This window comes from Barbus barbus (genome assembly GCF_936440315.1).
Source record: "Barbus barbus genome assembly, chromosome: 45".
NCBI classification, from domain to species: Eukaryota; Metazoa; Chordata; class Actinopteri; order Cypriniformes; family Cyprinidae; genus Barbus; species Barbus barbus.
Window position 1 is genome coordinate 8,215,378 of NC_136723.1, and position 25,753 is coordinate 8,241,130.

The window sequence follows — 25,753 nt, forward strand, 5'->3', positions numbered from 1 at the left end:
GATTTTGTTTGGAGTGACCTGACCTGGTGTTGTTTATCCACATATGTAATTTAAGACCCTCAGACCATCCTTAACCTTTACCCACCGCACCGTTATGCATGTACCGTCCTCTCTGGCTCCAGGGCTCGAATTGTGAGTTTTCAGGACCTGGTGGTCTTGAACTTTACAGTCAGACGTACTGAATTTGATCCGATGTAGTTCAGCCAGCTGAGATATGAACCGCAGAGATCGCCAAACTCCGCCTGCGCACGGACCTTTTATTCCCATATTTTACCAGAAGGATTTTTACTCTGCGGTAATCTCAGTTCTGTTTAAAAATTCAAAGAACCTTAGGTATGCAAGGAGTATTGGGTCTTATTTTTGAGAAAAGCGGATTAAGCACGCTTTGTTGTTGGAGTGGTTTCTGCGCGGGACTGAGGGATTGCTGCGTTTCATCTCCAGCCACAGCTGTAATGAGGAGGCTAACGTAGTTTGCATCGGCGATAACCTAATTGACTGATGTGTGTGTTTTTGGCTCGGCCGCTCGTCTGCGCTGACAGGCTTCAGGAGATGTCTGGCTGTCCGTTGCGTAACTTGATTTTAGGCGTAATATTCCCAATTGGGATTTATAAAGCAAGTAATCCATGAATAGAGGGTGTTGTTAAGATCTGCACTGGTCTGATGATCGCCCTAAAAAGCCGCTTTGCTGAATGTATATTGATAGCTTGTTGTCTACTCGAGGCACATTCCACCGTAATATAATGAGTGTTTTCACCCAAAAGGCTTTTGAAAATGGCCCTGTTTAATCCATAGATAACAGATCAGCCCTGAGTGGAGTGCAGCTAGGCACACAGGTTAATTTGGGTAACGTGATTGTAGGTGTCACAGGAATTTTCGAATTATGATACTGAATGCTGAGCCCATGCTTATTAAGCTGAGCGGCATTCAGTTCTTGACCTGAATCGGAAAGCGAAGGCTTCTGGATGAACGTTTGGCTTTGTAGTGCAATTATTTAATACATAAACACTTTTTTTCACAGCAATCTGAAATCAGTGGAGCACAACTCATCAGATCATCACTCTTCAGTACAGGTAAGACATCACGTGTTTGGATCAAGTTGATTGGATTTTTTTTGTGGTCTTGTAATAGTAAAAGGCAGCATGTTTTCTTGCTTTTGATGTTTTGTCCCTGTTCATTTTTGAAACATTAATTTTTATTTTTTACTAATAAATACATGTGAAAAAGTTTTTTTGCAGTTGTTTTACTTTTTCTTTATTTTGTTCCTACCTTTAACTTTTCTTTGGTTTGATACTTTTTCTTTATTCCTCATTTCCTTTTTCCCCTTTCCATTCCCTTCCTTACTCAATTCCTTTCTCAATTCTTTCCTTCCTAAATCTTCTCTCCCTGCTTTATTTTCTTGCTTTTCTATAACTTTCTTTTTCTTTCTTTCTTTCTTTCTTTCTTCCATTTCATCTTTTCCTACCTTCATTACTTTTCTTTTTCTCCTCTGTTCACTTCCTTCTGCTCCATTTATTTTAACATTTCCTCTCAATTCTTTCCTTTCTAAACTTCTTTCTTTCCTCTTCTCAATTATTTCCTTCTAAAACTTTACATTTGTTTCTTCTCCTTCCTCCCATCCTTCCTTCCTTCTTTCCTTCCCTCTCCATAACTTTACTTTTGTTTTTCTTCCTTCCTTTTTCTTCTTCGTTTTTAACTTTTTTCCTCACTTCCTTTTCTCCCTCCTTTCTGTTCCCTTACTTTCCATCCTTTCCTACCCTCCTGTATATTTTTTCTTAACCTTATCCGACCTTCATTTTAGGACTCATCCAAGCCGTTGGAGATGTTGCTGACGGGGAAAGTCCATAGCCAGCTGTCTGAGAGCGCTTTGAAACGACTGGCCAACAGTGACTTCAGTGGTGAGTTTACACGGTATCCATCCTCTTCCGAGGAACATTAAGCAGCTAGTCACTGGGAAATTGCGAAGCTTCAGCTTACACACAGGAACTGGCATGATTTATTGATTACTTTTTTTTTTTTTTTTTTTTCAAATCTAGCTTCACCTAAAATGCAGCTGGACATGCAACATGACCTAATAAAACTTTCATAACTTTATGGCTGTATGATTTTATTTTGCCCCAAGAAAACACAAAAACTAATATATATCGTTCCTGAGAGTGACGAGTTAGGTTTGGAGGCATTTGTGTTTTTAAGGTCAGTTCATCCTTTTCTAGAGGCAGCAGCATATTACTTTTTGGCTTGTAGGAGATCAGGTCACCTGGGGCTTGCATAAATCCTGAACGGCTAGCGGAGACCAATGTGATAATTAGGCCTTATTTCCCTTTTCCTGCTCTTTCGTCCACGCTCTGTGTGTGTAAGGTTGGAAATGTCATTACAGAACACCTCTGGACACCCCTATGGAGATCATACATTTCATTTGCGTTTTAAATGTGACTTTCTATCACAAATTTAGCATTTTTAAACCTGGCATTCGCTGCTGATGGCAGTGTTGGAGAATCGTGTGTGATCGTAGCATGTATCTGTCTCTGACAGCCAACAGAATTCTGTTGCACTAAATATTGATTTTGCCACCATTGTATAAAGTGATGGTATTGTTGTGGAAGCGCACACAGCTTAGGTGTTTTGTCATGGCAAAAAGGATAACCGTACTGACACCCACAAGTCCTTGCAGTGAACAGTCCCCACAGCATGAGCAGGTAGCCCACGCACAGTTGCCTGGCCTGATATCTCTGGACATGCCTGCTAGTCTACAGACCTCAGAGGAGATCAGTGTTAAACGTCAGCCTGTGGCACACACACATACGCACCACAGATTTCCTTGAAGCTTGCAAAGCAAGTCTTTGGCACTTTGTTTCTGCTCGTTTTGTTTAGAAAATAACATTTAAATGGACATTTGGAATTTGTATTAGTTAGTTTTTTTTAGGGGAAAATATGGCTGTATATAGAATATTTTTTTTATAAAATGTGCTTTTAATAATTGTGTGATTTATTTACAACTCAATTTATTTATTTTTTTACAGTGTAGTTTGAATCTGATCTGCTACACATTCCAATCCCATATATATATTTTATTTACAAGCACAGGATATCTTTCGAGTTATATTCAGCAGCTTTCTGGAATACCTGATTGTAACTGGTCAAGAGACATTCTATGGTCATATATTTTTGTATAATGATTGCTTTGTATAATATTGTATTTTGTTCCAGGTAACCGATTTCCTAATGCTACTTTTAATTTCTTTAGAATTACTTTGTGTTCTCTGATTTCAACATTATGTCTGTTGATTAAGTAGCCATTTACTGAGTGGCATAATATACAGTAAACCGGCCAGTATCCCAAAATAAACACCAGTTTAGGATGATACGAAATCACCTTGCCAGGATTTTACTGTTCATTTATCTCCTAAATATTTTTAGCAGCAGTCTAAATCAGTACCCATGATTTTTCTCATTACCCTTTGGTTTGTTCTACAGGATCAGTGGGGCGGAAAAGTAAAGAAACCACAGTGGAAAACTCTCAGCGTCTTCCTGCCACTCCAGTCCCTACCACACTCCAGGGGTCCCCTCCTCCCCCCTCCCCTCAGCTTTTGATGAGGACGGGCACCGCTACCTCCGAATCTGCTGCCAGTGCCAACGGTACCCACCCTTTCTCCCCCACAGGCATCGGGCCAGACTTCTTTACCCCCGGCATGGCCAGCGTGGGTGCCACGTTCCCCCCGTTGGCTGGCAAAATGGCACTCAATTCTCTTCTTCAGAGGCAGCTCATGCAAACCATCTACACCAAAGCCCTCCAGGACCCTTCTCCAAGTTCTGTACTCTTCGGGCCGCCCCATTACGCTACAACCAACTCTCTCTCCAGCCCCCTACCCCCTCAGTCAGCGGGCAGCCCGGAGGTTAACGGCCTGGCACCCTCTCCCAGCCAGTCGGAGGGCGCGGGCAGCACGTCGGAAGGGGAGGAAATGGACACGGCTGAGATTGCACGACAGGTCAAGGAGCAGCTGATCAAACACAACATCGGCCAGCGTGTGTTCGGCCATTATGTGTTGGGTCTGTCCCAAGGCTCGGTCAGCGAGATTCTGGCCCGGCCCAAACCCTGGAGCAAGTTAACTATCCGTGGCAAAGAGCCCTTTCACAAGATGAGGCACTTCCTGTCTGATGAGCAGAACATCCTGGCGCTGAGGAGCATCCAGGGCAGGCAGAGAGGTCAGTTACAGAGCTTGAGGAAACAACTTAACCTCGTTATCGCAGATGATCTCCCAACGCACGTTTATTTTCAAACATTATGCATGGGATTAAATAGTGCTCAGATAACAGCATGGTAATTTCTCTCACATGTAAGCAACTTAAACATGGGCACACTGATGTTAGCACTAGCAGTCTCACATTTGGAGCACATATTTCTTTAAAGAGCAGTCAAATTAGATACATTAAATAGTCAAATATTTGCAATAACAAGAGAGTGCACTGCAGTGCTTTGCGATTTGCTCTGATCCAGCTGTACTCCTTATGGAAGCTTGTTTTTTGCCTCACAGTAAAAAATAAAATTAACTAAAATTTGAAATAAGAAATAAAGTTACAATTGTGAGATATGAAGTAGTGATTTTGAGGTATGAATTCACAATTTTGAGGTTTAAAGTCGCATTTGTGAGTTGTAAAGTCATAATCGTGAGGTATACAGTTGCACTTGTGAGGTATAAAGTCATGTTTATGAGATAGGAAGTTGCAATTGAGAGAAATTAAGTCAGGTTTTTGAGGTATAAAGGTATATCACACATATTAAGGAATGAAGTCCCATTTGTCGGGTAAAATCTTGCATTTGTTAGTTATCAAGTCACGTTTGTGAGGTAAAAGTCGCATTTCTAAGTTATGAAATCTTATTTGTGTGGTATAATTTCGCAATGTAAAAATTAAGTCAAATTAGTGAGTTATAAAATCATTTTTGTGTGGTAGTTGCATTTATGAGATGGGAAGTCACGTTTGTGAGAAAAAAAAAATGGCAAGTAGAAGTCTTAATTATGAAAAATAATTTCACATTTGTGAGATATAAAGTTGCATTTGTGAGGTATAGAGTTTTATTTATGAGAAAAGTAGTCGCATTTCTGAGGTAAAGTCACTTTTGTAGAAGCATTTATACGGTATGAAATAATTTTGAAATGCAGTGTTGTGAAATGAAGTCACATTAGTGAGATATAAAATCATTTTTGAGATATGAAGTCATGTTTGTGAGGTAAAAACTGGCAAGTAAAAGTTGAGAATTGTATGTGGTATAATTTTGTGTTTGTGAGGTATAAAGTCATATTTGTGAAATATAAAGTTGCATTTGTGAGGTATTAAGTAGCATTTCTAAGGTAAATAAAATTGTTAGGTATGAAGTCGCAGTTACCTTATTATTATTATTTTTTTTATTTTTTTTTTACTGTAGGCAAAAACAGGCTTCCATGATTCCCTTCCTTTCCGATAAGCTTTAGGCTAAACTAACCCTTTCATCCACTATGGAATGGTGCACATAACCTTTAAGATCGAGAGTCTTCAGATAACTACATGAAGCCCATAGAGACTAGATAGATACTAGAGTCTGACGGAAACACTATCTTTACTCAGTTGGCGCAGGCGGCGTGTTGATTAGAGCTAAACTTCAGCAGTCTACCCTTTCTTTCATTTCGGTCTCAGCCTACGGGTGAAGAGGAAGTTCAGAGAGGTTTGCGAGCATTATGTTTTGCCTCAAGTCTATGCTTCACAGCTAGAGCGAACAAATCAAGGCCGAGCCCAGCGTGAGTGAGTACTTGCATATGAGGGCAGTTGGCTGCGAATCCTTGAAGCCGTGTTGAGCCGAGTCTAAGTTTGTTCAGTCTAGCTGTGAGGCAGTAGTTTTGAAACAGAGCCGGAGCTGAAAAAGGCTGACTGTGCTGCCCGTGCGTCTGCACACCGGTTTGGATCGTCTTCAAGGGAGTCTGGTCTGGCTGTCTGCCTCCATAACGTCGGCTTGTGGTCTCCCATGGGAGTATGAACTTTGTAAAAACCTTAAAACACATTCATTCACATCAAAGACCTGGGCTAAAGGAGCACATTAACGTTGAAATAATCACTCGAGTGAGTTCTGCACGGTGCAGGTGGCTTTCTTTGAGGTCAGACTAGGTCGATTTGTGTTTAAGCTTAACAAACTACCATTCAAAGGATATTTACATGTATCTGTCCATGTAAAGGTATTACTTTGGATTAGTATTACTAAGTGCTCTCAAAACTGACTGTGAAGACATTCTGACAACCATTTAAGATCAGGGCTCAACAATAAGGATTTCTTTTGCTACATATATCATATGCTTCAGAAAAGAAATATATTTAGCTTTTCACAGGAATACATTGTATTTTTAATTTAATTTTTTAATTAATAATTTACCCCAAAATGAAAAAAATATATATTTTTTTTCGCTTTTCAGAAAAAAGTTTTTTTTGTGTTCATTTGTATTATATTGTAAATTATATTATTGTTTGTGACTAATGTCTTGTTTTTGTAAATGTACGAGTTGTACTGGAGGCAAATAAGTTTCCCCAGTACAACTCATAAATTTACAAAAACAAGAAAAATAGACATAAATTAACGTAAAGCTTTATACTACTATATTTATATTTTAATTTGGTAACACCTTACTTAAAACCTTTGCGTATAATGCATTACAAAAACAGTTTAATTATGCCTTGTAATGCATGAAATACATGAATAATTGTAACCACAGTTAATACATTATAACACTTATCAATTCATTCTTACACTATGCATTTTAAATTCAGTTATTATTTACGGCAAGATATAATGTATTACAACGCACATTATGAATAATTATAGTGCATTATACATAAAGGCTATACATAAAGTGTTACCTTAATTTAAATTAAAATAATCTATAAAATAATTTTTTTCTGAAAAGCAGAAAAATGTGTAAGTTATTTATTATTAAACAAAAAATATTTCTATATTTTGGTAAAGAATTCAGAAGTTTAAGGTTTTTAATTTGCAGTAATTGCTGAAAATTGTAAAACTACGATGTAACTCTGAAAGCTATAGATTTACTTATACCTTTCGTTGGGAAATGATTGCATATGGTACAAAACTTAACTGATTTGTTGTGATGAAGGCTAGTCATTCTCTTTCAAACACGGCAAGACATCATCTGTGTTAGCTAATATTAGCTAAATAACGTTAACATCTAAATCAGCAGAATTCAAATTCCAAGGTGTCTGGTCGTCAGCAAATGTAAGAGACACTGATGCCAGAGCACTAAACCTGTAGGACAGACATTTCTGTCAACCGACCTAAAAAAATATATATATCTAATATCGCTCATACTCTGTCAGTCTTATTGTTGAGCCCTGGAGATGATTGGACAATTGACAGCAGAGGTTTAGGGCTTGGTCTTACTTTATTTCTATCTTCCGCCACTTGTTTTCCAACAGAGAACCCAGGCCAGAACCTGAACAGAGTATTTCAGGATGTTCCGAAGCGAAGAACCGGCTCGGAAGGCTCCACGCGGCCAGGTCTGTCTCACGCCTTCCCTCTCGTGTTACGGGTTTCTGGAGTGTCAGATCCGCAGTGTGTCTGTATGTTTTTGTTGTGCTGGTCTGTTTCTTCTCAATCTCTGGCCTGGAATCTGTTGCAAAACAAGTGAGTGAGACAGACAGGGCTGGAAGAGGTGTGACTGGAATTTAAAAAGATCTCGTTCGGACTGTCGGAAGACAGCTGTTTACAATAAATGCTACACCTTTGACTGCATAGATTAGTTTCAAACTATGGAAAAAAACTCAGTGTGAGTGTTATCAAGCCTAAACCTATGTAAATTTCCATCACGGAGGTCCTTCAGAAGTCTGTCCTGTTATTTCGTGGTCAGCTTGTGTGTATATATGTGTGTGTGTGGCAGAATCCTTCAGGCAGATCTACAGTGCCACCACATTACAACTGGTGGTTGAGTCTCCCCCAGGGCGGCGCTGTGGGTGGCTAGCCACCCCTGTGTGTGTGTGTGTGTGTGTGTGTGTGTGTGTGTGTGTAAGAGAGAGAGAGAGAGGGTGAGAGAGCATTACTTCCACCTCACACACACGTCCAGCTGCTCTCCTCACACACCAGTGACTCTGACCTTGCCCTGCTGCCCACTGCTCGTTAGGCGCTTTCCCTCTGCCACTTTTTCCCCCTCTCTCTTTCCATATTTATTATTATTGCACCGGCCCGTCTGATGATACTTCCACACAAGCTCTGTTGTTTCTCATGGACTTTGTCCAAATCTTACCGTCTCTTTGTTGTGGAGGACAGGAAAAGGTTTCAGTCCTTGCACAGGAAGTGCAGCTGTAGCCACGGGCAGCGCAGGTGCTGATACACACAATATTATAGACAAGCAAACGATTGCTAATGGTTTTTTATTTTTGTGCCAGTGAGTTTGGTTTGCAGGATTGCAGTTCCATGAAATTAAAAAAGCATCAGGCTTATGTTAGCATATCGGATAGTTTGTTGTTTAGAATAAGCTTGCATTTGCATCTATTTGAACTCTTGCTTTGTCATGCAGAAATTGCAATATTTGTGCCATTTTCAGTCAAAAAAATTGTATATTGTGCTCCATTTCAAGACAAACTGATTATAACACATGACATGACACTTACAGCTACATGTCCCTCTTGTGTCTTCGCAGGTAACATCACCACCCGGATCCGCACGCCTGAGACCGGCTCCGATGAAGCCATCAAGTCCATCTTGGAGCAGGCCAAGAGAGAGTTGCAAGTGCAGAAAGCAGGTGAGTCTTTTTCTGTCATCAGGTAATCAAGGAAGGATCAAGGCATTCACATGTGTTTTCCACTTCCCCACAATCAGTTATGTCACTTCCTGTAGGATTGGACTCCCTGTTAGCACCTGAATACAATCATTCTTGCATTCACTTTTTCTAAACGAGTCAAGTTTTCTATTGTAGAATTGATTGTGGTGTCATCATACTAACATAGTACACTACTGTTCAAAAGTTGTTGTTGTTTTTTAAAGAAATTAATATTTTATTCAGCAAGAATGCATTAAATTGATCAAAAGTGACAGTAAAGACTTGTATGTCTATTTTTCAAAGAATCTTGAAAAAATGTATCACATTTTCTATGAAAATATTAAGCCACACAATTGCTAATTGATTATAACAAGAAATGTTTCTTGAGCACCAAATCAGCATATTTGAAGGATTTCTGAAGGATCATGTGACACTGGAGTAGTGAAGCTGAAAATTTGAAAATGTATTCAAGTAGAAAACTCCTATTTTAAATTGTACTAATATTTCACAGTATTGCTGTTTTTACTATATTTTTGATCAAGTAAATGCAGAATTGGTAAGCATAAGAGACTTCCTTCAAAAACATTCAAAAATCTTATTAACCCCAAACTTTTGAATGATGGTGTATGTTGGCTAAAACTGTAATTGCAATGCAGATTTTTAAACAAGCACTCACTAAAATGATTATATCAGTCAATAACATACTGAGTCATATCCCCTCTGTTTTTGAATGTTGAAATTCCCTCCTTTACCTTTTCCTGTCCAAGCTTGTGTAACGGAATTAAACTAACTGTCTCTTCCCCACCTGCCACTGCAGACGGTGTGGGGGAGAGGCAACGGCGATCAGGTTACCACAGAGGGTCGGGCAGCTATTTCCAAATATATGCACACAGTCTAAGACTTGGTGAGGTTTTGAGCTGTCTGTTGAAAGTTTTCCCCCCACGATTATCCCCCCACGCCAAGAGCGCTACTGCTTCCAATGAACTTCTCACTGTCATAAATCAGTCTGAGTCATGGGGATTTATGACCGATGTATGTTTTATATATATATACATCAATAAAAACCCTATGTACACGTGTTGAGAAATCTTTTATGGTCTAACTCACAGAAAACAGATGTCTTTGTATTATTTGAAACTATGATATATAAAATTGATATATCACATTAAACTCCAAATTTATTCTGAAATATTATTGGGTAGCATAGGGCAGCAATCTCTTATTGGCACCCTTAAAAGGATTAGTTCACGCAAAACAACAATTCTGTCATCATTTACTTACCTTCATGTTTTTCCAAACCTGTATGGCTTTCATTCTTCTTTGGAACACAAGAGATGATGTTTTGGAGAATGTTCACGCTGCTCTTTTCCATACTATAGAAGTAATTAGTCCAAAAATAATGAAAAAACAACTTAAGAGTATCGTTACAGTAGGCTTTACAACAAATTTGTGCAAAAAGACCAATATTTAGTATATTTGTTGTACTCTTTTGTCCTTTTTGAATATTCACCGCTTGTGGTCACTTCTGTTACAACATTCTTCAATGTTCCACTGAAGAAAGTTTGGAAAGGGTTTGGAAAACATGAGGATTAAGTAAATAATGCCAGAGTTTTTATTTTTGTGTAAGCTATTCCTTTAAGTTCCTCTTTTTTGAGCAATAATATGGTGGTGTATAGGTGAAACAGATTGTGACCACTTACATGTTCTCTTCTGTTCCTGCAGTTGAGAATTCTCAGCCTCCGTCCTCCTCCAGCAACTCCGACGAGAACATTCGTTCCATCCTTGAGCAGGCTCGGAGGGAGATGGAGGCCCAGCAGGTGGCTCTGGAGCCCGTACTGAAGGCCAACTCTATGGCCCCGACTGATCTCTCGCTCCTGGGCTCCCAGCTCTCCACCCTCCCCTACACCCCTATTGCTCAGTCTCTGAAGAAGCCCTCCACCTCTCCTCTCTTGGACTTCCACAGTGGGGTGAAGAAGGAGATGGGTGAGGTGGCCGTCTCAGATGTGGGGGTGGACGGAGTGCACAAGCTCGGACGTCTCTCTGAGAGTGGTGGAGGTTTAGGTGGGGGTTCTTGGAGAGAGCACTGGTGGAGCACAGGTCTCTCTGAGCGTCGAGGAACAGGGCAGCCCTCTGTTAGTGAAGACACTCACAGCCAAGAGGATAGCAAGGAGGTATAGTGCATTGTTAATAACTTCTTTTTATGCCACATACCCCCATATACCCACAGTATTAACCCTTAAATAATCTCCTTAAGTGTATGTCCCTTACAATTGACCCTCTTTCTAAATATAATTGTAGCGTTTTAATTTATATAGACCTGTCTATGGGGAAATATTTACAGTTTATTAATGCGTTCATGACTTAAGTGTTATTTCTATGGTATTTATGTGCTATTATAGTAGTACTTAATACTTTTATTTTTTAGATTTCATTTGAACTTGTTAGTTTTTTTTAAATAATTTTATGTGCTTTAAAAAAAAAAAAAATAATTAAATACTGATAAAATATTAAACAATAAACAATAATTAAATATTTCTATTTGGCTTAATTTTTTTTTTCAGTTCTAGTAATTCTACTGCAGATTCTACTTTTAATTCAACTTATTTTATTTTAGTTAATTGCCAAAACAGCTTTTTTGATTTATCTAATTTTTCATCCATCAATTATATTTTATTTTTTCATTTTTATTGCAGTTAATAAAAACTATTTTTTTAAAGTTTTCATTAACAATAACAATACTGTTATTATGATGACACTATATATATTTCTATGAATCACATGCAGATCAGAAGTTAAAAATCAAATTATTACAAAATAAATAATTGTGATTAATCTCATGATTTCAAACCAGTCTTTAGAAAGAAGAATGACACTGTAATAAAGTTGAACTTTGGAGGGGTTTTTTTATTAATTAATTTATTTATCTAATTATTGATTTATTTTTACGTTATTTTTCTACTACTATTTTTCTGCAGACCATTTGCACACCTTTAGAACACCCCAAAAAACCTGCCCTAGCAACTGCACAGCAATATCTTTGCAACCACCATAACATCTATATTGCTTACAGAGAATACCATTTCTTTCACAAGCTCTGTTTTTACTTTACATCAGTCAGAATAGTCTCACCTAGTGCTGCACGATATATCGAAATTATTGAAATATCGCAAATGTATATATTGCAATATGCACATTGCAACGGCATGTGTGATATCTGAATTATTTTAATAATAGGCTGTTTCAAAACATTGTGAAAATTTGTCCTTTCAGACAGCATGTGATCCCTTCAGTTTTATTTCATGCCTTATTACACTCGAACGGTCAAATACACACAGAGTTATGTCAAAATATCTGACGAGTATTCATATAAACAGTCGGTTATGTCTTAAGAGAATGAACAGTTGGGAAAGAAATCGGATTGGGAGCAATAGGATCCCAGCAACCTAATACTGTAAACCTGCAGCTGTCTGTCAAACAACAAAAGAAAAAGACTTGACTGAATAACCACGTGAAGACCATGCAGTGTTTTAGTTTTACATTTGATTATTCCGTTTCTGTAGTGTTTCTTACTTGAATAAATATATCTAATGTAGGCCTAGCTGAAAGACTCGAAGCACTGTGTATTTCATTTGTATCTTTGTTTTATTGTATTTGTCCAATTGTTTGTAGTTTTTATTAAATGAAAATAACTAAAATAACTAATTGTCCGCACCTAGTTTCAGGAGTTTTTGTTTACCTGGATGTTCAGATTTAGGTTAATATAACTATATATTACCAAGGTGAGCAAAGAGTTGTTGGTATTTAGATATTGGCATTATTATTTAGTTTTTTACATTGATGTTAAAATTACGTTTACAGATTTGTGACATTACTTTTTATGTAATTATAAAACACTGTGATTCACTTTCAGAAGCTGTAGTGATGATTTCTTTTCCAAGAAAGAATGTGAAATACATATTGGCTTTTTAAATATAATCTAAATTGATTTCACACATTTAAAGCAATATCGTATGGCATACTGAATATTGCATTATTTAACAAGCTATCGCATATTGCATTTTTCTTAAAGTCACACCCTAAAATAACCCACTTCCTCCTCCTTAAGCCACATGCAGTTTCCTTATATGGCTAACCCCAACTATATTACTCTTTGCCCCCACCAGAAGCTCCCTCGGCTGGGCAGCACTGCGCCCGTGGCTCCTGCTTCCTCTCTGGATTACTGGAAAGACTGGCCCAGCTCAGAGTCCCCGTACTCCCAGAGCTCAGAGCTGAGTCTGCAGATGCCCAGCGGTAGCGAGACCCCTCAGAGCAGCCCACTGCCTTCCTCCTCGCCTTTACTGTCCCTCCCCAAAGTCGCCAAACCCGTAGTGCCCCCACTCACACCTGAGCAGTACGAGTACTACATGTACCAGGAAGTGGACACTGTCGATCTCACACAGCAGGTCAAAGACAAACTAGCCAAGAATGGCATCTGCCAGCGGATTTTTGGCGAGAAGGTCAGTGCTTTTCACATCAGATACGCTTCCATCGATTACCCACCCGTGGTTCTCCTCAGAAACGATTTGAGCGAGTGTGTGTTGGTTTAGTTTTTATACTCCATGCAAATGTATGAGTTTGTAATACCAGCTGCATCTTTCTTCTTATTGCATCATGAAATATCTTCATATTTGTTTCAGGGCTGTTTTTCTCTGAATCTGATGTACCATATCTCCTGTGTGTGTGTGGATTGCAGGTGCTGGGCCTCTCTCAGGGGAGCGTGAGCGACATGCTCTCCCGGCCGAAGCACTGGAGCAAGCTCACGCAGAAAGGAAGAGAGCCGTTTATACGCATGCAGTTATGGCTGAACGGAGAGCTGGGCCAGGCACTACTGCCAATGCCTGGACAGACACAAGGTAACACCCCGATACTGTTTACCATCACACATACTCATATGTAGACGTCACCGTAGTTTCATCTATGCAGAGAAACGTGCACAGTGGCTCAAGACGGATGTGAAAGAGCTTCTCGTTTCTGATGTGGCTTTGGTTTCTCGGTTTCACTCCTCACATCCTGAGCTGCCATCAAAGCCACCATTCATTCGGCTTTCTTATCATTTGGCATGAGCGTTTGAGAATGCAGAACTCTCCAATCACATCCGCTTCTCCTCCCCAAAATTAGATTTCTCTTGAATATCTAACACTCAAAATGTCACAGGAAAGAAGCAAGCTGCCTGGTTTCTAATGTTTTGATCACCCATTTTTGACAATCCAGTCAATTCTGGATAGTGAAACATGTTTTTTTTTTTCTTGATGAATATGTTGTTTCACTCTGACTTTAATGGATGGCTTATAATATCCGTGATTAATATAGCGCACTCTGAGATGCAGTTTAAAAAAAGTGAAGAAAACCAGCATTTCCTGAAAGTGCTAACGGCTGCATTCCTTTAATGGTTTGACTGATACTGGTTTTAGCCTGGCTTGAATAAATAACTGAGGGCAAACCAAATCTCTTCAGTAGTTCAGCCAGCTGTACCTCGCTCGGCCTTACAGTGGGGGAATTTAAATTACTCATGACTAAATGGATACAGGATCATACTGTTGACCCACTTTTAATGTGCAATCATTATACTAGGACAACAGCATTCTGGTGATCGATCTCAGATGTTTATTAAAGCGCTACGTAATTATCAGCGGTCGTACTTAGGGTTAAGGATTTGAGCTAGCACCTAAACCTAAATACCACACTTCGGTGAGTTATTTTTCCTGCATTGTTTGTACTGTGAAATGTGAGTTATGGATGTAAACATCTAGTTATTATTTTGCAGTTCAAGGCCTTTTTAAACCCCGTTATGCCGTTTATTAGTAGTCATCAATTTTTATATTTCCATTGACCTGGATTTCAAGGAAAGGCATCGGGGGGTTGGGTTAAATCTGTGCAGTGCGGATGGGGAAGGGGGTTTGTCTCACAGGGGCCATCCAGAAAAGGCCCCCTGGGCTCTCTCAAGGGCCTCCTTGAGCTGTTGTAATCAATTAGCCCATCAGAACCGGGATATATGATAATTACCCGCCTCTCCTCCTCTGTGACTGGCTGCAGAGCGCACCATCATGCTCCAGTGGCTGATTAATATGCAAATAATCAGCCGATGGAATGATAAATGGGAGTCAAGCTGTGCGTGTGAGTGCGAGGCCGATTATGATGAATAGCACTTGCTCGCTGTCCTACTTAAAGAAGCCTTTCTCAGTCATTTTTACCACAAATTAAGCAGAGTAATATATACATTATAGCAATTTGTTCAACCGGAGAAGCAATAGGTGGGGATAAAAAGGAATAGGAAATGGTCAACATTGAAAACGAGGCTGATAGCTTAAACAAAAATGTAAATGTTACACCATTTCTTGTTTAATCCAAAGCGTGAAGAATTTAAATGGACTTTGTGATATTACGATGGGTTTTTTAAACACACACACAGACAAAAACGCAAGATTATTGTAATTTTTTATGTTAAATTGTATTTTAAAATAATTGCATCGTATTTTATCACAACCTTTTATATATATAAATGTGCTTAAATATGAAATAATATAGAGCGCACCAGCACATTTGTGAGTGCAATTGGAGAGCAGGTGTTACAAGCACAGTATAACGGCAGACAGGAGAGGAAAATTTGTTTGATGTGATCTTAAAGACTATCTATGCTTCTACATAAAGAAAAAAGAGACAGAATCAGTAGTTGTGAGTGGTGGTGGCCAACCCTAGCCCTGTCCCTGCATTAACTGCGTTAAATATTTTTAACGCCGTTAAACAGGAAAAATTAATTGCATGCGTTAATTTTGACAGCACTAATTATATTTCATTATATTATAAATCAAATTATTTTTCTTTTAATTATGTGTATATATATATGTATACTTCTTACTTCTTATTTTGTCTTTTATTTTCTATTAACCATATTAACCTTGGCATGAGGATATATGTTTGCACACACATTCATGCGGTGACGTGCCAGTGTGGATAGTTGGGGCAAAAGTGTGTTTAAATGAACTGGCCAGGCTTGACCGATTTGGTAGATAATCTGAACAGCAGGCACCATAATGGCCCGAGCTTTAGACGTTTGTAATGGGTTTCTTTCTTCCAGCTGCCCTGTTCTGTGCCTCACAGCTTTCAGCACGGAGCACTTAGCACTGAGCTAATGCACCTCAGCGGAAAAAAAAAACTGCAAATGGTGGCAGGACACAGGAAAGAACCCGATGTGGCTTTAAAACAGGACGTTTTTGATTACTCGGATTGATTTAGGTCAACCTATTGATATATGCTGATTTATAGAAAGAAGGGAGCCAGTTATTTGTTTAAGAAACAAAACAAATATTTAACTCGGTTATGAAACTTGTCATTTACTCACCCTCATGTTGATCCAAACCAGTATGACTGACTTTCTTTTGTCTCCTCTCCACATTCACTGTAACTGCACAGAAAATCATTACGTTCTTCCAAATTTTACTCTGAAGGCACTGAAGAAAGAAAGTCATACAGGTTTGGAATGACATTAGGCTTAGGAAAAATGATCAGTTTTTAGTTTAGTCTCTTTCAGAAAAACCATGTGAGAAAATTAAAGGGAAAAAAGCAACTAAAAGCCTAAATAGATAGATGTTACAACACCACACAAGGTTCTTCCTGTTCGCTGTCTGTCGTCCTCTAGCAAGTGTCCTGTATATTGCCTGTCCTTACTGACCCTCATTAGGACGACACACTCAACCGGGCTAAAACAAGCTCTCCTCCAGGGTGTGTGTATATGTGTATGCATAGGTGTGTATGTGTGTGTGTGAGTTGAAGAGCACTCCATGACCCCTCATCAGTCTCTGCAGATCCTCTCCTCTGAATGTCAGTCCGTCCTTGCGATCGTCCAATCAGAACCCAGTTAAGATTAGACTGGGCTATAGTTTGGGAATGCCTCGATCAGATGTTTTAGGACCCGTTCAGTTTAAACCTGTTGTGCATGTATGAGGTGCAATCCCAACTTGCTTCAAAATTAAGGCCAAAAAGGTGTTTTTAATATTTTTTTAAAGAAATCTGACCTGCATTTATTTGATCAAAAATACAGTAAAAACAGTAATATTGTAAAATATTGTTACTATTTAAAATAACTTTTCGATTTTAATGTATTTTAAAATGTAATTTATTTCTGTGATGGCAAAGCTGAATTATAAAATTAAAATTACAGATGCCTTTATGGTCACTTTTGATCAGTTGAATGTGTCCTTGCTGAATAAAAGTATTGATATATTATATTTTATACTATCTTATATTATAGTATATTTTCGGACCCGTTCGATTTAAACCTGTTGTTTGTTTATGAGACTCAATCCCATCATGCATCAAAATTAGGGCTGGACAGATGTAGGCTTTCACGTTTGTGCCGCTTATTCCGGCTCTGTGTGTGTGTGTGTGTGTGCTTGGCCACACGCATAGCTGCATTAACCAGCTGTGTGTCCAGATGTGGCCGCCCCTCCCGTCCTCTTTATCACACGCATACTTGCAGCATGTCACAGGAACATCCTGTCTTTCCCGCTCGTGTCCCTAAAACACCTCCTACCTCCCTCGCTCCCCTCCCACATACACACACACACACAGAGACCATGCCGCCAGTCAAACTGTCACCAGGCTGTGCGTGGTCTGCAGATCTGATATGACTGCCTGCTCCCCGCCTTGAGCGCCCTGCTCTCTGTTTGCCGTGTCCCCCAGCTCGGCAGGCAGCTAATCCAAACTGACGCTCCCTCCGATGCTCTCTTCACCACCAGCACTGCACTGCACTGCCACAGCCAACGAATCAGAGAGTCGAGCTGAAATAGAGGGGTAGAGGAAGATGGGAAATGAAAGGGAAGAGTATTAGAGAGAGCGTTGGATGCTTGATTTCTGCGTATTAAAGGAATAATGATGTATTCAAAATGAAAATTTGGTCATTATTTAATTGCCCTAATGTCACTGCAAACATGTATGACTTTCTATTTTTCTTAAAACACAAACTGTATAGTTTGCTTCTTTCTTTATTTGTTAGTTTGTGGATGAGATTACAATTTAAGATCTCACATTTCTAGATTTTTTCGTAATCTTTTAAAAAACATTCTCAGGGTTGTACTTATTATAAGATTAGACAAATCATATTTGAATTATTAAAATTAAATCACTTTAATCAAAAGATTTGCATTTAAAAATTTTAATATCAAAATGAAAGATGCATTTGTCTTATGTAGAAACTCATTTAGGCTGACAGCATCAAAATGCATGATTCTACATGTACACAATATATAAAAAATGAGCAAATGAAACTATGACTGGGAAAGATTTTAAAACCATGCTCTCTTATGCTCTCCAAGGCTGCATTTATAGAGGAAAATAGCTAATATATACAAATACAAAATTTATATTTAGTTTACAATAAAAAAAAAAAATAGTAGTATAGTTTTAAAAGATAGTTTTCTTTCTGAAGCCATTCTAATATGCTGTGGTCAAGAAATATTTCGCATTGGTATCAATTATTATCAAATAAGGTTGTGCTGCTCAAATTTTTTTATGGAAACATTTTGTTTCTGTGTTCTTTGATGAATAGAAAGTTCAAAAGAACAGCATTTATTTAAATCTTTTGATCAATTTAGTGCATCCTTGCTGAATAAAAGTATTCATTAAAAATAAAAAACTGAACTGATCCCACCTTTGAACGATTGCAGCTTGCAGCTTGGAGATTCTTCCAAAAAAAAAAAAAAAAAAATCTGTTTCATAGCAGAAAGTCATACAGGTTTGGAACAATGTGAAGATGAGTAAATTATGACAGATTTTTTTATTTTTGGGTGAACCGTCCCTTTAAACACAGAAATGCGTATTATTGGAAGAGCTATCTTGGTACAGACCATATTAATTCTCAGAACACCAAACGCGTTTGTCTCTCTTCCTCGTTAATTTATTTGTCTCATTATGCTTCAAGAGAAGCTGTGACTTGGCATGACATGATGCATCTGTCACTGTCCATCACTTCCTGTTGCTGAGCAGGAAGACCTTGGTTGGGGTTGCGGTTTCATTGGCTACTCGCTCCATATTTAGACAGATCTTCGTTTGGGCCTTCTGTCGATAAGTAATGCCCAGCCAACGGACGAGGTCACGTGCTGGCATTGGCGCAACGTCTTAATTCTGTTCCTCTCGTTTCCATAGAGATTACTCCGAAGACCTCAGCCAGCTGCAGTCCTGCCCCAGAATCCCCTCTGAGTTCGGCTGAGGAGTCTGTTAAAAGCCAGCAGGAGGAGCAGATGTGCCGAGCGTCCATCCAAGAGCCCAGTGAAACTTCCGAGTCCCAGCCCGGCACGCCTCTACCGTTACCTGTGCCGGGACACTCGGGGCTCAGCATACAAGAGATGGTAGCGATGTCGTCCGAGCTGGACACCTACACCATCACGAAGAAAGTGAAAGAAGTTCTAACAGATAACAACCTCGGTGAGTGAGTTAAAAAACAGTGGTGGCCAATGTCCCTCAATATGGAAATATGGACTAGCTGCAATCGACTCGATAATTTCAAGTAGTTTAGCTAAAATGAAGCTACCGTTCTGAAAAATGTATTTACACTGCCGTCCAAAGGTTTGGGATCAGTATTTTTTTAAAGAATTTAAAGAAATTAATACTTTTATTCAGGATGTGTTAAACTGATAAAAAGTGATAGTAAAGACATATTGTTAGAAAATATCTTTATTTTGAATATGCTGGCCTTTTTAACTTTTTATTCATCAAAGAATCCTAAAAAAAGTATCACAGGTTCCTAATATATATATATATATATATATTAGGGGTGTAACGTTTCACAAACGGTTTCACAACGTGAAAGGTGTAAGGTTTCACAACGGTTCGGTATGTTTTCGATACGGGGGGTGGGGAAATTGGTTACGTCGCAATGTTGGAAATATTTCTGTTTTAAACCATGAAGATGAGCCAATGTTTATCACACAAGCACGCGTTTGCCCACGTGCAAACTTTGCGCAATATTTATGCTGGTGAACATCTTAATCTCAGTCAATTCACTATAAGCAGAAAGTGAAAGTAAAAACGGAATGACTGAGTTATGATGGAGCTTTCGGCATCTGACGCTGCTTATTCTCTCAGAGACAACGAGAGACGAATCTACTTCAACATGCTGATAATGGTATAGACTATAGCTGTTTTAATTTATTTCCTTAATATTTCCCTTGTACACAGTGAGAAAAAAAAAAGAAGAAATGTATTTTATGTTAAACAGGTTGTTTTTGAAAGTTGGTGCTTGAAATAAAGGCAGTGCTTTTTATTTCATTGATTTTTTTTTATTGATGACTGCAGTGTTAATATTTTAATTAGGCTATAGGACTATAATTCATTGTATAGCTAATAGACCTGTTTTAAAAGACCTTTTTTAAAACATTTTAATTGAGGAGTAAATAGCCTAATCTTATCCTCGCAGCGTGTAAGTTATGTGGTAATTATTGCAGGGCAAATTAATTGTAATTTTAATTTAATAATAAAAGTAACTTCATAATAATAATAATAGGCCTAATAAAAATAAGAACGTAACAGGCCTACATTAATTGGAAATGCCAAATACTCTAATACTCTAATATTGCCAATAATTGATGTTTTTGACAATATCTCTGGCTATCATCGATACAAGATCATCGTCTTTTGACGCACCCCAGCAAGGGGAGGTTATCGCGGGGCAGACAGCATGTTGCCTGTTACGTCGTTTGGGCTGCCTTGTTGAGCGCAGTGGCACTGAGAACATTATATTTCACACACTTTATTTTATTTTCCAAACGTAATAGGATTAGTCCAACGAATCGTTCGGTTTGGAATGCATCCCGAACCGAAAGCCTTGTACCGAATGGTTCAATACGAATACGCGTATCGTTACACCCCTAACATACATTTATACATACATAAACACACATATATATATATATATATATATATATATATATATATATATTTATATATATATTTATATATATATGTGTGGGGATGAGGGGATTTCCCCCCCCTCTGGTTTGTGCATCCCTGCCTCTGCTGATTTACTTTTATCCCTGGTGGGGACAAAAACATCCCGCGAAGCCGCTCTGACGTCCCGATCTGAATCAAACGATTCGCGATGCGCGATCCGATTGGAGCGCTTCGAAACGGTGAATCATTTTGCGCCGCAATGGTTTAATTGATTCGGAGTTTCAAAAAGTTCCGTTGTGTTCTTTGCTCGCTTACTCTATATAATGTATTCGTTGTTTGAATAACTGTGGAAATGAAATCATTACAATTAATAGGCTTAACGTATGCCTACAATGTTTTTATTAAACTGTGATCACGTTATACAGTTTTTGTCGTATTAAAAACATTTCATAACAATTTTCAAAAGCATCCCCCCCTCTGTTTTATTCACAAATCGCACCCTGTATATATATATATATAATTCAGCTTTGCATCACAAGAATACTGTTGTTTTAAATTGTAATAATATTTCAAAATATTACTGGGGTTTTTTCTATATTTTTGTTCAAATAAATGCAGCCTTGATGAGAAAAAGATACTTCTTTAAAAAACATAAAAAATCTTGCTTATCCCAAACTTTTGAACACTTTAAAAGTGAAGTGAAGTGAAGTGACATTCAGCCAAGTATGGTGACCCATACTCAGAATTCGTGCTCTGCAGTTAACCCATCCAACGTGCACACACACAGCAGTGAACACACACACACACACAGCAGTGAACACACACACACCGTGAACACACACCCGGAGCAGTGGGCAGCCATTTTATGCTGCGGCGCCCGGGGAGCAGTTGTGGGTTCGGTGCCTTGCTCAAGGGCACCTCAGTCGTGGTATTGAGGGTGGAGAGAGCGCTGGACATTCACTCCCCCCACCTACAATTCCTGCCGGCCCGAGACTCGAACCCGCAACCTTTGGATTACAAATCCGACTCTCTAACCATTAGGCCACGACTTCCCCAGAAATGGTCATGGTTGACTGGTGGATCATTCTACAGTTTTTACTATTTTTGTTGTGTTTTTGATGCCATGTTTTGTTCATTTGTTTGATCATTTTTATATTATTATTATGATTATTTTATTATTTAGTCATTTAGCAGATGACAACAGAAGCAATCAATTGTAGTATTAAAACAACTAAAAACAGATCCAAAACTAAAACTATAAATACTACCTATACACATCTTAAAAGTAAAGAAATTAATTAATGACAAATGCATACAACAAAATTTCAAAACTTAACATTTAAATGAAAAACAAAAAATAAAGCTAAAAACTATTAAAAATATTAAAGAACAAAAGGTATGAGTATAATAATGATTCTAACATAACACCAAGCCAAACACCAAAAAAAACAACAACTATATATATGTATATATATGTACAACCACACACACATACATACATAAATATATATACATACATGTTTATAAATTATATATATATATATATATATATATATATATATATATATCATTTAATTTCCATTTAGTTTGTTGAAGTATTAAAATAACTCAAATAAAAAAAAACTTAATAAAAGACATATACAGACATAATAAATTCAGACATTATTTAACTAACATTAAAATAGATAACAAATACAAATCACGACAGTATAGTTTATCAGTAATCCTAAGAAATAGCACTGCCAAACACACATGCTAAAAACAACAACTTACTTACACATAGTAAGAAATAGTTATAAAAACTGAAACAAGTAGAAAAGAGGAGAAATCAAAAACGCTATTATATCCTTTGCCGGTGTCCCAGCCCGGTGGAGTCGCACGGTAGAGTCGATGGTCTTTACGCTCTTCGGTCTTCACACGAGGAGGGCTTCACACGACAACTGCCGCGGTAAACTAAGCTTTTTTCATAACCATCTAACAAAATACTAATTGACACAGTTTCCTTATTTGTTCACAACAAATGGCCAAGCAAGCGCAGACACTGACAAGATACGAGAGAGAACGAGACCAAACGCGATATCAGCACGTCTCCACACAGAAAATATAAAACAATATTAATAAATAATCTATTTAAAATATTTTTAAAATACATTTTAAGGATTTTTAATAACTTAAAAATATTTTAGAATTATATATTTAAAAATGTTAATACTTTTATATTTGTGGTCAGGCATAAAATAATTAACTTATTTCTGCATAAATATATATTTGCTAACACTTGCTTACATTTATGCTTGCTTCACTTGCTTACAAACCATAGTAATGAGTGATTTTCTTTTTTTTTTTTTTTTTTTTGGGAGTCAGTTCATTTAAATCAGTCAAACTTTTTCCCAAATGGTCGGAATAATTAATTAGAGATTTGGTCAAAGTGATTTATTAAAATCCTTGTCTAGTAAACCACAATCTACTAGAAATGTCATGGAAATTCATCGCTCAAAAAAACAAAAAACTCTGAAACACTGAGTCTAAAGGACTGATTTGCTACTTCTGAATGCTACTTTCTATTATTCCATATTTTTTTACTCATTATTAGATACAGTACATGGTGTATTTTGTCCTAGAGAGACAATAGATATAATAATGTCTCTCCACATGAAAGGACAGGTGGAGGACAGGTTGGCCCTGCTTTAGCACTTAATGGCCGTCCACTACGACTGTCTCAATGTCCCTGCCATAATTAATGAGAGGTCGAACGAGAATGTCACACTGGACACAGCTACTTTCTCCTTCGCCGTTTGTTTTAACTCGCACCATCCTCATGCTCAAAAGAGAATTGGCCGAAAACACTTTGTGAACTTTGTGTTCACACTTTCTTCTTTTAAACTCATGTGATCACACACAATAAAACAAAGGAGAATGCGGATATATCTCACAGACGATACCTCAGCGTGATACTGTGACAGTCTCTTTCATCTCGCAGATTCTCATTTCCCGACGCGATTTTTGTCTCAGGAGTAACAAAGATTTGTTGTGCTCTGTAGAGGTATTGACCTGTATAAAGTGCAGAATGCAAAGACAGCTGTGTTGATACGAGTCTGTGGGGAGAGAGAGAAGTAATCTTCTGGGATCGCAGGCTTTTGTTTTACTCTGGGGAACATTTCCTTTTTGAACAGAGACGGATCGCAGTTATTGTCTGGAGGATTCAGATGCCTTTTGTTTGGAGTGAAAAAAAAATAGTTGAAAGCTTAAGCGGCCGTTGAAAACTGTTTGAAAGCACCTTGTCTTAAAGGTGGAGGTTAAAAGCAAAATCAGCAAAGCTTGTTTGATCAGACTTTGATGCCACAACACAATAAAAACATGTTCTTAGGAACTCTTTGTTTTTTTAACAATAATATTGACCCTAAATAAATTAAATGTATCTGGCCTCAAAACATATTTGGACACTTCAGAGACACATGAATCAATGTTTTCTATTGAATAACAAAACCAAATGGCTTATCGGCAACATTCTCGTGTAAAGATTTCTTAAGGAATATGATTGTTTGTGTTTGCTTCTCGAACCATGAAAGCACCTTTTCTTAAAAGCAAAAGTTGTTTCATCAAACTTGATGCCACAATACAATAAAAGCATGTTCCTAAATGTTTTTCTTTTCTTTATATTAATAAAGAAAATCTATCCACAGTGGCCTCAAAATGTCTTTGGAGACTTACGACAGTTAAAATGTCCTGCATTGTGTAACAAAAGTGGCTTTTTTAATGCAGCACAAAATACTTCAAGTAAAACATTTCACAAAAATACTTTTGTTAATAATAAAACGATATATTGTTAAGTATTTGGACCATTTCTGGTTGTCCAACGTTGATTCGTATGACATTTCCTGGACAAATGCGATTGTTTTGTCTGCTCTACAGGTCAGCGTCTGTTTGGCGAGAGCATCCTGGGTTTGACGCAGGGCTCCGTGTCTGATCTGCTGGCTCGGCCCAAGCCCTGGCACAAGCTCAGTCTGAAGGGTCGAGAGCCGTTCGTACGCATGCAGCTGTGGCTGAACGACCCGCGGAACGTGGAGAAGCTCATGGACATGAAGCGGATGGAAAAGAAAGGTAATCTCCCTCCTTTAAAGGCATCTGTCTGACCGCACACCAACAAACACCTGTTTGCAATTGTCTTGTTTCAGAATGTTTTCATTTCAGTGTTTATTAAAGTGCATCACAGTTTGTTCAGTGTCGGCTTAGTTGGCAGGTCTTTTCAGGACGTTTAAAAGATGGCTGTCTTTGTTTTTTTATTTTTTCATTTAACCATAGTGCTCTTTTGGGTTGCGTTTCCAGTTTCCTTTCGACCGCTTTTTTCAGTAACAAAATGCTGGTGCTGATTCTGGGGCGGTTCCATGTAAAGAAAAAGCGGCTCATGGACGGATTTATTGGTTTTAGCCACTTTAAACCTGCTAGTTTCAAACCAGGAACTGTTAACGTCAGTATCCAGGGTGCAGGATAATGTCCTCACCACATTTTGTTTTCAAAACCTCAATCCAGCCACATTCACACTAAACTAGCTGGTGCTTTTTTTCTTTTTTGACTATTTCAGTCACTGTAAAATCTTATATAATGTGTTTTTTGTAAAATGATTGATGTATTATATTCAGACAGCTTCTGCCAGTTACATCAGATTTTGTGTCATAAAGACAATGAATTACACTTCAAAAGTTTGGGATTGGTAAGATTTATTAATGTTTTTGAAAGAAATCTAATGTTCACCAAAGCTGCATTTATTTGATCAGAAATACAGAGAGGTACAGTAATATTGAGAAATATTTTATCATTTAAAATAACAGTTTTTTTTATTTTAATATATTTTAAAATGTAATTTATCCTGTGATGGTAAAGCTGAATTTTCAGCATCATGACTCCAGTCTTTCAGAAATCATTAGACTATGCTGATTTTGTGCTCAAGAAACATTTATCATTATTATCAATGTTAAAAATATATATATATATAAATTATTAATTTTTTTCAGGACTTTTTTTGGTGATTCAATTTCAAATGT

At 37.9% G+C, this 25,753-nt stretch overlaps 1 protein-coding gene across 6 annotated transcripts in view; it reads left to right on the forward strand.

Annotated features, from left to right (window-relative positions):
* LOC306864028 (homeobox protein cut-like 1) overlaps positions 1-25,753 on the forward strand; it is a 125,563-nt gene that overhangs the window by 92,182 nt on the left and 7,628 nt on the right. For 2 of the 6 annotated variants that reach the window (XM_079407697.1, XM_079407698.1), the window contains exons 13-23: positions 1,019-1,070; positions 1,799-1,895; positions 3,472-4,200; positions 7,450-7,530; positions 8,670-8,771; positions 9,607-9,693; positions 10,512-10,960; positions 12,953-13,285; positions 13,522-13,681; positions 18,969-19,247; positions 24,624-24,812. In XM_079407697.1, coding sequence (XP_079263823.1) covers positions 1,019-1,070; positions 1,799-1,895; positions 3,472-4,200; positions 7,450-7,530; positions 8,670-8,771; positions 9,607-9,693; positions 10,512-10,960; positions 12,953-13,285; positions 13,522-13,681; positions 18,969-19,247; positions 24,624-24,812 — 2,558 coding nt within the window. The remainder of the gene's footprint in view (positions 1-1,018; positions 1,071-1,798; positions 1,896-3,471; positions 4,201-7,449; positions 7,531-8,669; positions 8,772-9,606; positions 9,694-10,511; positions 10,961-12,952; positions 13,286-13,521; positions 13,682-18,968; positions 19,248-24,623; positions 24,813-25,753) is intronic. The other 4 variants (XM_079407699.1, XM_079407702.1, XM_079407700.1 and 1 more) reach the window with 3 other exon arrangements.